General features: G+C 39.5%; 1 protein-coding gene across 4 annotated transcripts in view; it reads right to left on the bottom strand.

Annotated features, from left to right (window-relative positions):
• The window catches only part of Kif15 (kinesin family member 15), a 56,291-nt gene that overhangs the window by 1,723 nt on the left and 41,348 nt on the right, over positions 1 to 13,220 (bottom strand). For 2 of the 4 annotated variants that reach the window (XM_046437683.2, XM_058576631.1), the window contains 6 exons: positions 11,849 to 11,995; positions 10,004 to 10,105; positions 8,911 to 9,078; positions 7,468 to 7,577; positions 4,714 to 4,789; positions 3,525 to 3,562 (listed from right to left, as the gene is read on the bottom strand). In XM_046437683.2, the coding sequence (XP_046293639.1) occupies positions 3,525 to 3,562; positions 4,714 to 4,789; positions 7,468 to 7,577; positions 8,911 to 9,078; positions 10,004 to 10,105; positions 11,849 to 11,995 (641 nt within the window). Of the gene's footprint in view, positions 1 to 3,524; positions 3,563 to 4,713; positions 4,790 to 5,289; positions 5,539 to 6,076; positions 6,264 to 7,467; positions 7,578 to 8,910; positions 9,079 to 10,003; positions 10,106 to 11,848; positions 11,996 to 13,220 lie in introns of those variants that run through there. The other 2 variants (XM_046437685.2, XM_046437686.2) reach the window with 2 other exon arrangements.

The raw sequence follows: 13,220 nt of genomic DNA, 5'->3' as shown, positions 1-13,220 counted from the left end.
AAGACCTTCTCTTCTCTTTTATCTCGGAAAACTTCAAAACACTTAAAAAAAAAAAAAAAAAAAAAGATCAAGAATGAAATTTTTCAGCCCACTCAGAGCAGAAGTAATCTAAGTATCACCACAGTCTGCATGGTTTATTCATTGTCCCATATCTCTGTAATCATTTCCAGTTTTGAAAACTGGTCCTCAGTGGGACATCAGTCATTTCTTCAAGGGTATGCAATTTAGAATTTAAAATTTTATATAACTATCAACTGAAAAGAAACATAAGAAATAAGGTTATTATTTTTAAATAGAGTTTAAGGGACTTCATAAAATTGTTTGAATATAGTTTCCCAAGAGGAACCAACGCTTTTTATTATACAATGCACATGCGATGTAATCTTGAAATCTTGATTACTGAAATTATGCAGTATGCAGAACTTACTATACTACTGCAGGCCAGTTTTCTGTGGGTTTAACCTGATAAGACAATGTCTACCATTTGCTGGGTCCAATTCCCATGCCCAGTGATGTGTGTGCTCCTACCTGTTTCAAGGACTCCTGGTTACTAGACTGTAAGTTACATGCCAAGATAGATAGCTTTTATTCTTTTTTAAAAAGGTCTCAAATGAATATTATTTCTAAAATGGCTCTGATTCTACAAACCATATGTCTGGATTCTCAAAGATCCTGTAATAAGCCGGCACAGTGGCACACACTTATAATCCCAGTGGTTAGGGAAGCTGAGATAAGAAGTCCGAGAGTTCAAAGCCAGCCTCGGTGAGGTGCTAAGCAACTCAGTGAGACCCTGTCTCTAAATAAATAAAATACAAAATAGGGCTGGGGATGTGGCTCAGTGGTTGAGTGCCCCTGAGTTCAATCCCTGTTACCGCTCCCCCACCCCCGCAAAAAGAAAAGCTTCTGTAAAAGATCTGGGGTTCCTGGCTTAGTTGTACCACTAACTGATTGGAAGACAGTCTCTGAACTACTCATATGCAAATGAAAAGGTTGTTTCCACATGTAGCACATGTATACACTTTTGAGCCTATGAAACAAATGACTCAATGATTAAGTAATGAATCTTTCACAGGTTGGGTGGTCTTTGACCACCTGATCAAACAAAGATCATTAAAACAGTATTTCTGATGAGAGAGCACCATGATTTGGGGCGGGGGTGGGGGACAGTGCTGAGGATAGAACCCAAGGCTGCACACATGCTAGGCAAGTGCTCTGCCTCTTAGCTAGATTCCTAACCCACCATGTAAGTTTTGGCATATTAACTTGGAAAGAGTTCAAATAATTGGATGACAGTACTCTTAACTCCTTCCACTGCTATTTGCTAGTATGTAAATGTATGAAAAAAGATTTCTCAACATTTATATCTATAAAAACATGAACAGAAATGATAATGAATTCCTGTCTCATTTTAGAATCAAGTGTAACAGAACAGCGAGTCATTTGAAGACAAAGCATTAGAATAAAATGCATTAAAAGATGCATTTCCACTAAAATCTTATTAAGTATAGCCAGGATATGGTGGTGCATGCCTGGAATTCCAGCTACTCAAGAGGCTGAGAGGCAAAAGGATCACAACTTTGAGGTCAGCCTGGGCAACTTAGACTCTGTCTGGGAAAAAAAAAAAAGGTGGTGGTGGTGGGGTTGGGGGTGGGCTCTAGAGATATTGATAGAGCACTTATTTAGCATGTGCAAGTCCCTGGGTGTGTTCAATCCCCAGTACTTTAAAAAAAAAAAAATTTAAATTTAGGAATTTAATGGCAGAGTACTTGCCTAGCCTGTGTGAGGCACTGGGTTTCATCAGCACCACATAAAAACAAACAAAGAAACAAATAAATAAATAAAGGTATGCTGTCCACCTACCAAAAAAAAAAAAAACCTAGGAAGAAATACAACACTTGTACACTTATAACCATATGATTTAACATACATTTTGGAGGCTGGGAACATGGCTCAGTGCATGCTAGCAGCCCAGCACAAACAATGCCTCCAGCTTGCACAAGGCTGTGGGGTTTGATTCCTAGCACAACAAAAACCCTCAAAAGGGTTACTCTTAGCTTGTGTACATATTTTCATTGCTAAGTAGAATGATGGGTTAATCAATAAAATATTCCCCCCCAAATATAATTTATTGGGATAAAATTCTGCAGAGTACAGAATGGAAACTCAATTTCAAAGGAAAAGGGAACAATGTATAATTTTAGACTCAGAAATTTGCTGTTTTTTTTTTTTAAACCTAGGGTTGTGCTTAATCACTGAGCCACATCCCTCACATTTTTTTTTTTTTTTTGAGAGAGAGAGAGAATTTTTTTTTTTAATATTTATTTTTTAGTTTTCGGCGGACACAACATCTCTGTTTGTATGTGGTGCTGAGGATCGAACCCGGGCCGCATGCATGCCAGGCGAGCGCGCTACAGCTTGAGCCACATCCCCAGCCACATCCCTCACATTTTGAGACAGGGTCTTGCTAAGTTGATTAGAGCCTCACTAAATTGATGAGGTTGGCCTCGAACTTGGGATCCTCACCCCTCAGCCTCCCAAGTTCCTGGGATTATAGGCATGCACCATCATGCTTGGCTTGCTCATGCATTTTTTTTCAGTGCTGAGGAATCAAACCTAGGGCCTCATTCATGCTAGGCAAGCACTCTACTGCAGCCCTCATTATCTTGCTTTTTTCTTTTTTTCCCCCTTTCCCTTTTTGTGGTACTGGGGATTGGACTCAATGGTCCTCTACCACTGAGTTACATCCCCAGCCCTTTTTCATTTTATTTTGAGAGAGAATCTTGCTAAAATGCCCAAGCTGGCCTCAAACTTCAGATCTTCCTGTCTTGGGCCTCCCAAGTTGCTAGGACTATATGTGTGTGCCACCATGCCCAGTCCTTCTTGTATTTTTAAATGGATAGAAAGTAGCAAATTGGTTGGAAACCTTTAAAAGAATGACAAGAGTTTTAATTGCAAATGTTATCATGTTCAACAAGCCAGACTATTCATCCTTTGCAATAATTTAAATTTATAATGAAAAGTTTTAGATAAAAGGCCAAATTGAAAATATGTAAGAGGGTATATGGTAGCTCAAAATTCTCTTAAGATGTATAACAAGTAGAAATGTTTGAGGTCTCTGGATTGGTAATTACTCCATCTTTTGAATGTTATTTTATCATTTTATTGGTTACTTAGTTTGAACTTGACAGAAAATACACTGTACCATGTTCATCAAAGAATGAGGCAATTTATAAGGATATATAAATTAATGTGAAAACTATATGAATAAATTAAAATCAGGGCTTCAAAAAAAAAAATATGACCTGTGGGTACCAGGGGCCCTCCTCAAGGTTTTAAATCAGAGGGAACCAGAATAGATGTAAAAAGGGAATCCTGGCCAGTTATACTGTTCTTATGCCCATGAGGATAAAACTGCATTCCTCAAGGGAAGTTAGGTTTTTCCATGTGCTTATTTTCTAAAATTCCCTTAGAGGAGAATAAAGAAAAGACAATCAAGCATTTGAACTACAAAATAGTTTACTTACTCTGCCTTCATTTTCATCATTTCTTCGACTATTTTACTCTATAATAAGATTAAAAAAAAAAGATGGCTTAAGGTCCTTTATAACATCAAATTTAAAGATGTTAAAACATTAAAAAGACTGAAAAAGAAAGCAATCCATCCCTCATGCTAATAAAATCAAACCAATGTCCTCTCCCACAATCCCAGTCACACATACATCACGGGGTACATATTCACAAGGCTTCATGCGCTGTGCCTTCTAAGGCTGCTAAGTGAAGAACTGTACTGGGCACGCCAACCAGGTGACTTCCCACCAGGCACCAAGACAAACCCCCTGTACTTCTCAGCAATGTCTAAATGCTGACGGCAAATATTATGCTCAACAAAGGATATGCAAGAAAGACAGGAATCTCAGTAGCAAAATAGTTTCAAAAACTATTTGACCCAGCTATTCCCCTTCTTGGTCTATTCCCTAAAGACCTAAAAAGAGCATGCTACAGGGACACTGCTACATCGATGTTCATAGCAGCACAATTCACAATAGCAAGACTGTGGAACCAACCTAGATGCCCTTCAATAGACGAATGGATAAAAAAAATGTGGCATTTATACACAATGGAGTATTACTCTGCATTAAAAAATGACAAAATCATAGAATTTGCAGGGAAATGGATGGCATTAGAGCAGATTATGCTAAGTGAAGCTAGCCAATCCCTAAAAAACAAATGCCAAATGTCTTCTTTGATATAAGGAGAGTAACTAAGATCAGAGTAGGGACGAAGAGCAGGAGAAGAAGATTAACATTTAACAGGGATGAGAGGTGGGAGGGAAAGGGAGAGAGAAGGGAAATTGCATGGTAATGGAAGGAGACCCTCAGGGTTATACAGTGGAGGGGGTAGAGAGAGAGGAGGGGAGGGGAGGGGAGAGGTGGGGAGGGGGGAGGGTGGAGGATGGGAAAGGCAGCGGAGCACAACAGACACTAGTATGGCAATATGTAAATCAATGGATGTGTAACTGATGTGATTCTGCAATCTGTGTATGGGGTGAAGGTGGGAGTTCATAACCCACTTGAATCAAAGTGTGGAATATGATATGTCAAGAAATTTGTAATGTTTTGAACAACCCACAATAAAAAATTAAAAAAAAAAAAAACATGTAGTTATGAAAACTTTCTCATAGAAAAAGACACTATTGTGTCACGTAAATCATACTTTAGCAAGTCTTTCTTTGATAATTTCTTCTTCTTCTTCACCCTTCAGCTGTTGATTGTTGGGATGATTCTGGTCACTGCATAGGTTAGAAGAGTGAACAGACAAACATTGTCAAGTAGATCCAAGTATCAGTTTCAAATTCATTTTATGTAGCAACGAAAGTTATGTCAAGAAAAGCTAACTCTTTGGTGACTGGGTCAAGTTAGTACAGTTGATATATGTGACCAACACATGGGATGAAGTAAGGCTGCTCCCCAGAACTCAGGACTCATTCCTCCCAGTACAAAAACATGACAAGCAGAGCTGGGAAATCTAATCAAGACCTGGTTGAAAGTGAAAGTAGAAACTAATGCAGAGTGGTAATACCTGAAGATCAAATGGGGGCATGGCCTTGGATGAGCATGATCAGGTGGGAGGGGCCTTTTTGAGTTGGGAGTGTTTCTCAGGGGGCCTCTGGGTGGCTTGGCCCCTTGGAGCCCGACTTCCCCTTTGGATTCTCTACTCAGCTGGCACTTTCTGACCATTCTGGCTTCCCATGTATTGCAGATAGTGGGGAAGGGGGTTCCCTGGGAACCACACAGAAATCTCTTCCTGAGAAAGGAACGCTCCCTAAATACAGACGACGACACTCTGGATGGCACAGCCCCCTCTGTGAGGTGAGTTCCGAGGACAGTCCCACAGACAGCAAGACCTCCCCCTTAGAAAACCTGCCTGAATGCCGTGAGCTTCTCTAGGAATCTCTCTCTGTCGGGTGAGTACAAGACCATTTCTTGAAGGAAAACAGAAGCTACAGTAAGGTCTCTTTCCCTTAACGAATCTGGCAGCCTAGACAAAAATGGCAATGAGACTCCAGTGAGGAAGAACTCGACATTATGGGGGGGGGGGGCGCAGATGCTTCCTGGGTGCTAATCCAGGGATAGGCAAACTTTTCCTTTTCCTTTTCTTTTTTTTTTTTGGCAGTCCTGGGGAGTGAACCCAGGGGTGCGCTACCACTGAGCTACATCCTCAGCCCTTTTTATTTTTTATTTTGAGACAGAGTCTCACTAAGTTGCATAGGCTGCTGTGAACTTGCAATCCTCCTGCCTCGGCCTTTGAGTTGCCAGGATTGTAGGTGTATATCACTGTGCCTGGCAAAGGTAAATTTTTCCTGTCAGGAACTATAGTAAGTATTTTAGGCTTTGGTGGCCGTTATCATCTCTGTCACAGCTACGCATCTGTCTACTGCAGCACTAAAGCAGCCATAACAATATTTAAGTGAAAAGTGACTATGTCCCAATAAAACTATTTGCGAAACAGGCTGTGGGCTGGACTTGGCCCCTGGACTATAGATCACCCCTTTTCCTGAGTTTTCAAAGAAGGTTTGGTGTGGCTCCTTCTACAAAGGACATGAGACTATGAAATAAAGTATTTAAATCATTTATTTAACCACAAATGAATCTGGGCATGTTCTATGTTCCATGTTTCTACCTACTCTTGAAAAAGGAATGGATGTGGGGGTGGAGCCTTTGGGAACTTAGGTGAGCAGACTGTGGACTGTGTTCATCAATTACCTAGAAGGAGAAAAAGTTGCTTATCAAAAATGTAGACTTCTTAAATCCTGCCCTACAAAATCTGACTCTGATGCTTATTAAAACTGGGAAATAACTATTTAAAAAAAGATTGTTAGTACAGTTCCATCACCACCCTCAAATCTCTTGTCTCAGATGGGTTGCTGGGGAGCTATTAAAGACTTTCTGGCAACAGCACCTATCAGATAGATATTTTTGGGAAGCTGAATTCAGTAAGGTCCTCTATCCCAGAGACCGCCCCCCCAACCCTGGTTCCTTTCAACGTCCCACATAATTTTATAGCCCCTCTCGTCTTTAGTCCTTCATGAAGAAAATTAACAATAGGTTGGATCATAATCCTACCTTGGGTACTTATTAAGTACCTTTTATTGAGTGACACTGTTAGTCAAGCATGTAACTGGTACTTTACATAAGTTTATGTTCTGGGGCTGGACATGGAATCCAGAGCTCAGGCATGTTGGCAAGTGCTCTGACACTCAACCACATTCTCAATTGTGTGTGTACATGTTCTTTTTAATCTTCAAAACATCTTGGGAAGAAGATAGAACTTTCCTCACTTTAATGTTAAGGAGACCAAGGCACTAAGAGGTTAAAAAATGCGTTGAAAATCACAAGGCTTTTAAATGTCAGAGACAGGACCTAGGTCTGGATGTGGCTGGCCGGTGGCACTATGTTATGTATAAATGCACAGATGCAACTAAACAACTGCTCTAAGCTGAGGCCAAATCACACACACAGAGATGGTCATGGCAGGGAACTCTCTGTGTATAAGGCTGAGGATGTTCTGGCTCAGCCCAGGAGTGTTTCTGGACCGTGAATTATGATGGCAGGAATCCTCCCCTTTTTCAGCAGCCTTCTTGAACTTTGTCTTGTTGAATTTACTATTTAAAAAAAAAATCTTTTTTAAGTAAAAGTAATTTGATTAAAATATTTCACACATTATAAATTCATTCCAGTAGCTTTACAGTGCAAAGGGTAACAGAGTAGCTGAGACCACAAATGCCTTATCTTCCCACTCTGGAAAAAGACCAACACCCTCTCCAGACCTGCTTCAGATCAGCTAAGGGAGCACCTCCTGGGCTAGTGGAACATCATATACACCATGAAACCAACCCAATCTCACTCACCCAACCACACCCAGGCAGGCCAAGGTCTGGCCCACAGAATTCTGGTGGCTTCTTCTCACCTGTTGTCCTTCTGCCTTTTAATATCATCCAGCTGACTTTGTAGGAGCCAGTTTTTCTCTCTTAACTGCTGGGATTCCAGGCGCAGGTTTTCCATTGCAGACAACTGCTCCTAAGAACATACCAAAATCATGCTCTTCAGAAAACACATGACAATATTATTTTGCACCCCAAGTCCATGACTGCGGCGGGCATTCCTCTTTTAAGCTCCTCCTATGTACAGAATAGGGCAAGGGGTTTTGCTGAATAAAACAGAGATTGTGACAAGTTCTTGGAGGCCTAGAACTATGATTCACGACCATATCCATAGTGCTTTGAACAGTTTCTTATCAATATCACATAAGTCATTTGTTTATGTGGGTGGAATTTTCATAATTCCTTTAGGAGGAAAAAAATGACAAAAGTCTCTACTTTGATGCCATAGTCGATCCCTCAAAATACTTAATCAGATCCTAATTTAAAAATCACGAATTTAACCATCCAGAAGAAATAAACACTTGTCTGCAAGGAATATTCTTTTAAATGTAATTCTACTCTGATCTCTTTTAACCTGACCCAGTTTCTTCTACGTTTCAAGATCATGCCAACCCTGGGTGACAGCCCCATTCCTGAGATAGCATGAAGTGCCCTGAATTCAAAGGGAAGGAATGATCCTCTCTCCTTGACAAACAAAATCCAAGAGTGATACTGTCTTTACTTACATTATGTCACTTGGTTAACAAGACCTAATTGAGTTCCTAAACAAACTCTCACTGCAGAGCAATGAACAGGCTAAATGCTAATTTCTGTGGGTATCCACATCCCTCCTCACATCTATCTATATACTCTTCACATGCCTCCACCCCAAATCATAGAAATGCCCTGCCACAACACACAGAAGAAATTAGTTTAAATTTATCACAGACGGAAATAAATCTCCTTCATATATAAGGAATGCCCACTAATCAATAAGAAAAAGTCCAATAACATAAAAATGGTGAAGGATATAGTTCACCATGAAAGAAAAACAAAAGATGTTGATGCTACTTTAAATAAGAAAAATTAAAACGACACTGAGATAACATGCTTATAAGATGGCAAAGACCTCAAAGTTGCATAGTACTATGAGGTGAAGTTTAAGGATACAGGCTGTCTCCTAATGACAGTGTAGTTGGTACAAATTGTATGATATGATACAACTGTGTGAAGGCCACATAGGGCAGGAAAAGGATGCTTACGGACTTAAATCAAGTGTACACACTGAAAAGCTCTAACAAATAAGAAAAAATAAGAAACCGGCTACCCCGGGACAGCAAACTAGGTAGCTAGGAACCAGAGGTAGGAGAAAGACTTTTCTCGGTTCACCTTCAGTTCTGTGCCCTTTGAATATCTGTCCTTAGCAGCCTTGAGAATCCTGCTTATTTTTAAAAATTAAATTTACTAGAGGGGGAAAAGGACCCAGGTACCTTCATTCTGAGGATTTCAGCATTTTTGACTTCTCTGTCTTCATTCAGCTTTGTTACAAGATGTTGCAAAGATGTCTTAGAGGCTCTTCCATCTTCTATCTCTTGTTCTTGTGTTTCCAGGAGTTTTGCCAAGTGTGTTTGAAAATGAGGTGGTGGTGTTTTAGGACTCTAAAATAAAATCACATCTCATCCAAATACCCGATTAAGTGATGCTATACAGATTTCATAAATCTACATAGCTAACACACAGAATATGCATTTAAATGTATATGCCAAGAAGCTAGCACACAGTGCATGCTGAGACATAAGTTGGTTTAACTTATTATTCAAATTCATGTCCAAGTAAAACACACCAAAGACTGGTACTTTTATCAAGGAGAAAGCAGACAGAGGGCATTAGTGAAAAGACAAAGCTATCTCATTCCTTGGCACAAACCCAAAGGACTTAAAGTCAGCATACTCCTGTGAATTAGCCACATCAATGTTTATAGCAAGCTCATTTTACAATAGCTAAGCTATGGAACCAACCTAGGTGTCCTTCAACAGATGAAATGAATAAAGAAAATGTGGTCTATTATAAACAATGGAATATTACTCAGCCATAAAGAAGAATGAAATTATGGCATTTGCCAGTAAACAGATGGAACTGGAGACTATAATTCTAAATGAAATAAGCCAATCCCCAAAACCAAAGGCTGAATGTTCTCCCTGATATGTGGATGCTAACATACAACAAGCGGAGGCAGGAAGAATAGAAGTTCATTGGATTAAACAATGGGAATGAAGAAAAGGAAGGTGGTGGGAAAAGGAAAGAGAGTAGAATGAATTAGAAATAACTTTCCTATGTTCATATATGACTATACGACCAGTGAAACTTCACATCACGTTCAACCAAAAGAATGAGATCCTAATTAGAATAAGTTACATACCATGTATGTATAATATGTCAAAATACACTCTACTGTTATATATACCTAAGATTAAAAAAAAAAAAAAAAAGACAAAGCTATGGTTCTGGTAATTTCTACATTTTTATCATTCACAAAACAAACTATTCAGACCTCCTGCAATGCATGCTTTTCTTGGGAAGTACCTGGGGATGCTCGGCAGCAAAATCCATTACGTGTTCTAGTTGCCTCATTTTGAAGTTATATTCATTCTTCTTCTGTTCTACTTCCTCTTTCTTTTGGATTAGCTGGGAAAATTGAACAGAAGAAAGGTTACAAGTTAGAAAATGATATGAAACACAGGGTCTAATTAGAAAAGACAAGCTTCCGCATCACCAATCATCAGGGAGATACAAATCAAAATCACAATAAGGTATCACCTCATACCTATTAGAATGGCTTCACACACACACACAACACACACACACACACACACACACACACAGAGGAAAATGGTATAGAGGTTTCCCCTGAAAAACTTAAACTAGAACTACCACCTGGCTGGCAATCTCACTTCTAGGTATGTAACCAAAGGAACAGAAACAATATGCCGAAGAGAACTTTGCTCTCCCATGTTCACTGCAGCCTTATTCACAATAGTCAAGTTATGGAGTAGATCTAAATGTCCACCAACAGATGAGTGGGTAAGAAAATGTGGTGTTCATAACCAAATGCTGTTCAGCCTTAAAAAGAAGCAGATTCAGTCATCTGCAATAACGGCATGGATAAAACTGGAAGGTGCTGTGCTAACTGAAATAAGCCAGAGGCAGAAAGCCAAAACACACATGATCTCACTTAAGTGTGGAATCTAAAAAAGCCAAACTCATAGAAGTAGAGAATAGTGGTTACCAGAGGCTGGGAGCAGAGGAAGTTGAATTGGTCATGTTGGTTAAGGGGTACAAAGTTTCAGGTGTACAGGAAAAATAAATTTTTGAGATCTACTGCAATGTAATGTGAATATAATAAAAAAAAAGTCAATTAATTTGACTAAATAATCCCATAATGTGTGTTTGTATAAGATCACATTGTACCACATAAATATATATCTACCAATTTAAAAAAGGCATTTCTTGCTGGGTGTGATGGCATGCCTATAATCTCAGTGACTCAGGAGGCTGAGGTAGGGGGATCCCAAGTTCGAGGCCAGCCTTAGTACTTTAGCAAGGCCCTAAGCAACTGGGTGAGACCTTGTCTCAAGATAAAATATAAAAAGGATTGGCAATGTAACTCTGGGGTAAAGAACTCCTAGGTTCAACCCCAGTTAAAAAAAAAAAAAAAAAGACATTTTAGTCAGGTGCAGTATCGCATGCCTATAATCCCACCAACTAGGGAAGCTCAGGCAGGGGGCAAGTTTGAGTCAGCCTGGGCAACTTAATGAGTCTCAAAAAATAAAAGAGTATCCTTGTGTTCAATCCATAATACTATGGAAATAAAACATAATAATAAAAATGTTTCTTAGAGAGTGAAGGAGGCGGCATCATTATACCAGACCTTAAACTACATTACAGAGCTATAGTAACAAAAATGGCAGGTATTGGCACCAAAATAGACTTGTAGACCAATGGTACAGAATAGAGGATGCAAAGACAAACCCACATAAATACAGTAAACCCAATAATCTCCTTTGCTCCCATAATTTGCCCTGATTTTTACTTTCTAAATTTATAATAAAAGGTTCATTTTAGAAAAATACAAAATGTAAAACAACAATAGTGGCCAAACAATGATGGTCAGCTGTACCCTCATCACAGTGGTTAGAAGTTGTGGCCATGTGCCAAGGACCCAGAGCAGGGAAGGATGTGGCCATGCAAGTGTCAATTCAAGTGAGCAAACCCAAATCCACAATCCACAGTGCAAATGCCAGATCACCTACACTCTCCTCGGTCTTCACCTTTTGTGTGCGGGGAAACCAGCCAAGGCAGGAATGTCTGACAACCTCCACTGTGGATTCTGCCTGACACCATCTTGAGTGACACCACTGTGCAGCTTACCTTGTGCTGAAGTTCCTGGATCAGGGCGTCCTTCTTGGTCAGTTCTTCCTGGGCTGACTGCAGCAGCTCTGAGTGTTTTTTCGAAGCCTCTGTGAGCATGTTCAGCTGCTCAGTGGCATGAGCCAGATCTTCACAGAGCATATCCCTCTGTTAGGGGACACAATCCCCATAAAGAAAAGAACTTGATTTTGATATTCCAATAAAGGTTCACAAGTCACTACTAATTTTTTAAAGGTTGATTTTTTTATGTAAAAAAAGAAAAAGTCTTTTTTTGCTTATGTGCTAGTGCTAATCCATTCCAAGATAAACCAATAATTGATATTTAGGTGAACAGGCCTATACAGAAAAGTATTACACAGTAAATGCATAGCGATATCTCAGTGGGGGTTGAACTGCACTCCCCCCCAACCCTTAGGATCTTAAAGCTGATCTCTTTCCTGGGGAGGACTTGAGGTATAGAGCTTACCTGATGTCTCACTAATTGATTCTAGACTTTTATATACTAACAGGTAAATAGCTATCACAATACCCTACCACCAGGTCAGTTGGGTAGGGGCTGGGCAGTTCACCATTTCACGGGTCATCAATTTCAGAATGTAAGGTGATGGAAAGTAAGAGAAAATTAGAAGTCCTATAGGTTGCACACATAATTCTTTATGTATGCAGTACATGTAATCACTATCAAACTGTGAAGAATCTGCTTATACTTCCTTTCCAAATCTATGCATGTATGTATTCATCTGCTTTTTAACAAAAAAAAAAAAACCTTGATATATTACAAACATTTTTCCATCTACTCACTCTTTTCTTGAATAATTTTCTTTGGGTGGGCTCCTTTTCATACAGATACATCACAGTTTAACCCATCACTGCATATTTTGGTTAACTTAAATTTTCGGTATTAAATATACTTTTTTTTCTCATATCTAGATTTACTTCTTTAGGGTAATTTTCTAGAAGTACAAACTCAAAAGTATATGCAAAAAACTTAAGGTACATATTACCAGATTATCTCTCTAAAGGCTGGACCGCAATACCTCCAAATGTCTACGAAATCATCCCCTTCTGCACATCTTCCTTGAGGCTTACACTTTACAACATATTTTACTTTGCACTTCTTCAATCCAAAGAGGTTTGTGTGCCGCTATATTCCTTTTTGTGGGGGATGCCCATGTACCTTTTTGCATCCACTTCCCTCCAACCAGGGATGTTCTGTCCCTTCTTGTGACTTGTAAGAGCTCACCTGTGTATTCAGCTGATGACCCGATGTCATCAGTTGTAGCTTCCCCCAATCTATCCTTCAGTCTTATTTTTGTCTTTAACTTATATAATATTCCCTTTTTGGTTTCTAACCATAGTACCAAGATTTTTT

The sequence above is a fragment of the Marmota monax genome, unplaced genomic scaffold (genome assembly GCF_021218885.2).
Source record: "Marmota monax isolate L192 unplaced genomic scaffold, Marmota_monax_Labrador192_F-V1.1 WCK01_AAM20220418_F8-fsc00021, whole genome shotgun sequence".
NCBI classification, from domain to species: domain Eukaryota; kingdom Metazoa; phylum Chordata; class Mammalia; order Rodentia; family Sciuridae; genus Marmota; species Marmota monax.
This window is presented reverse-complemented; position numbering and strand designations above follow the sequence as displayed.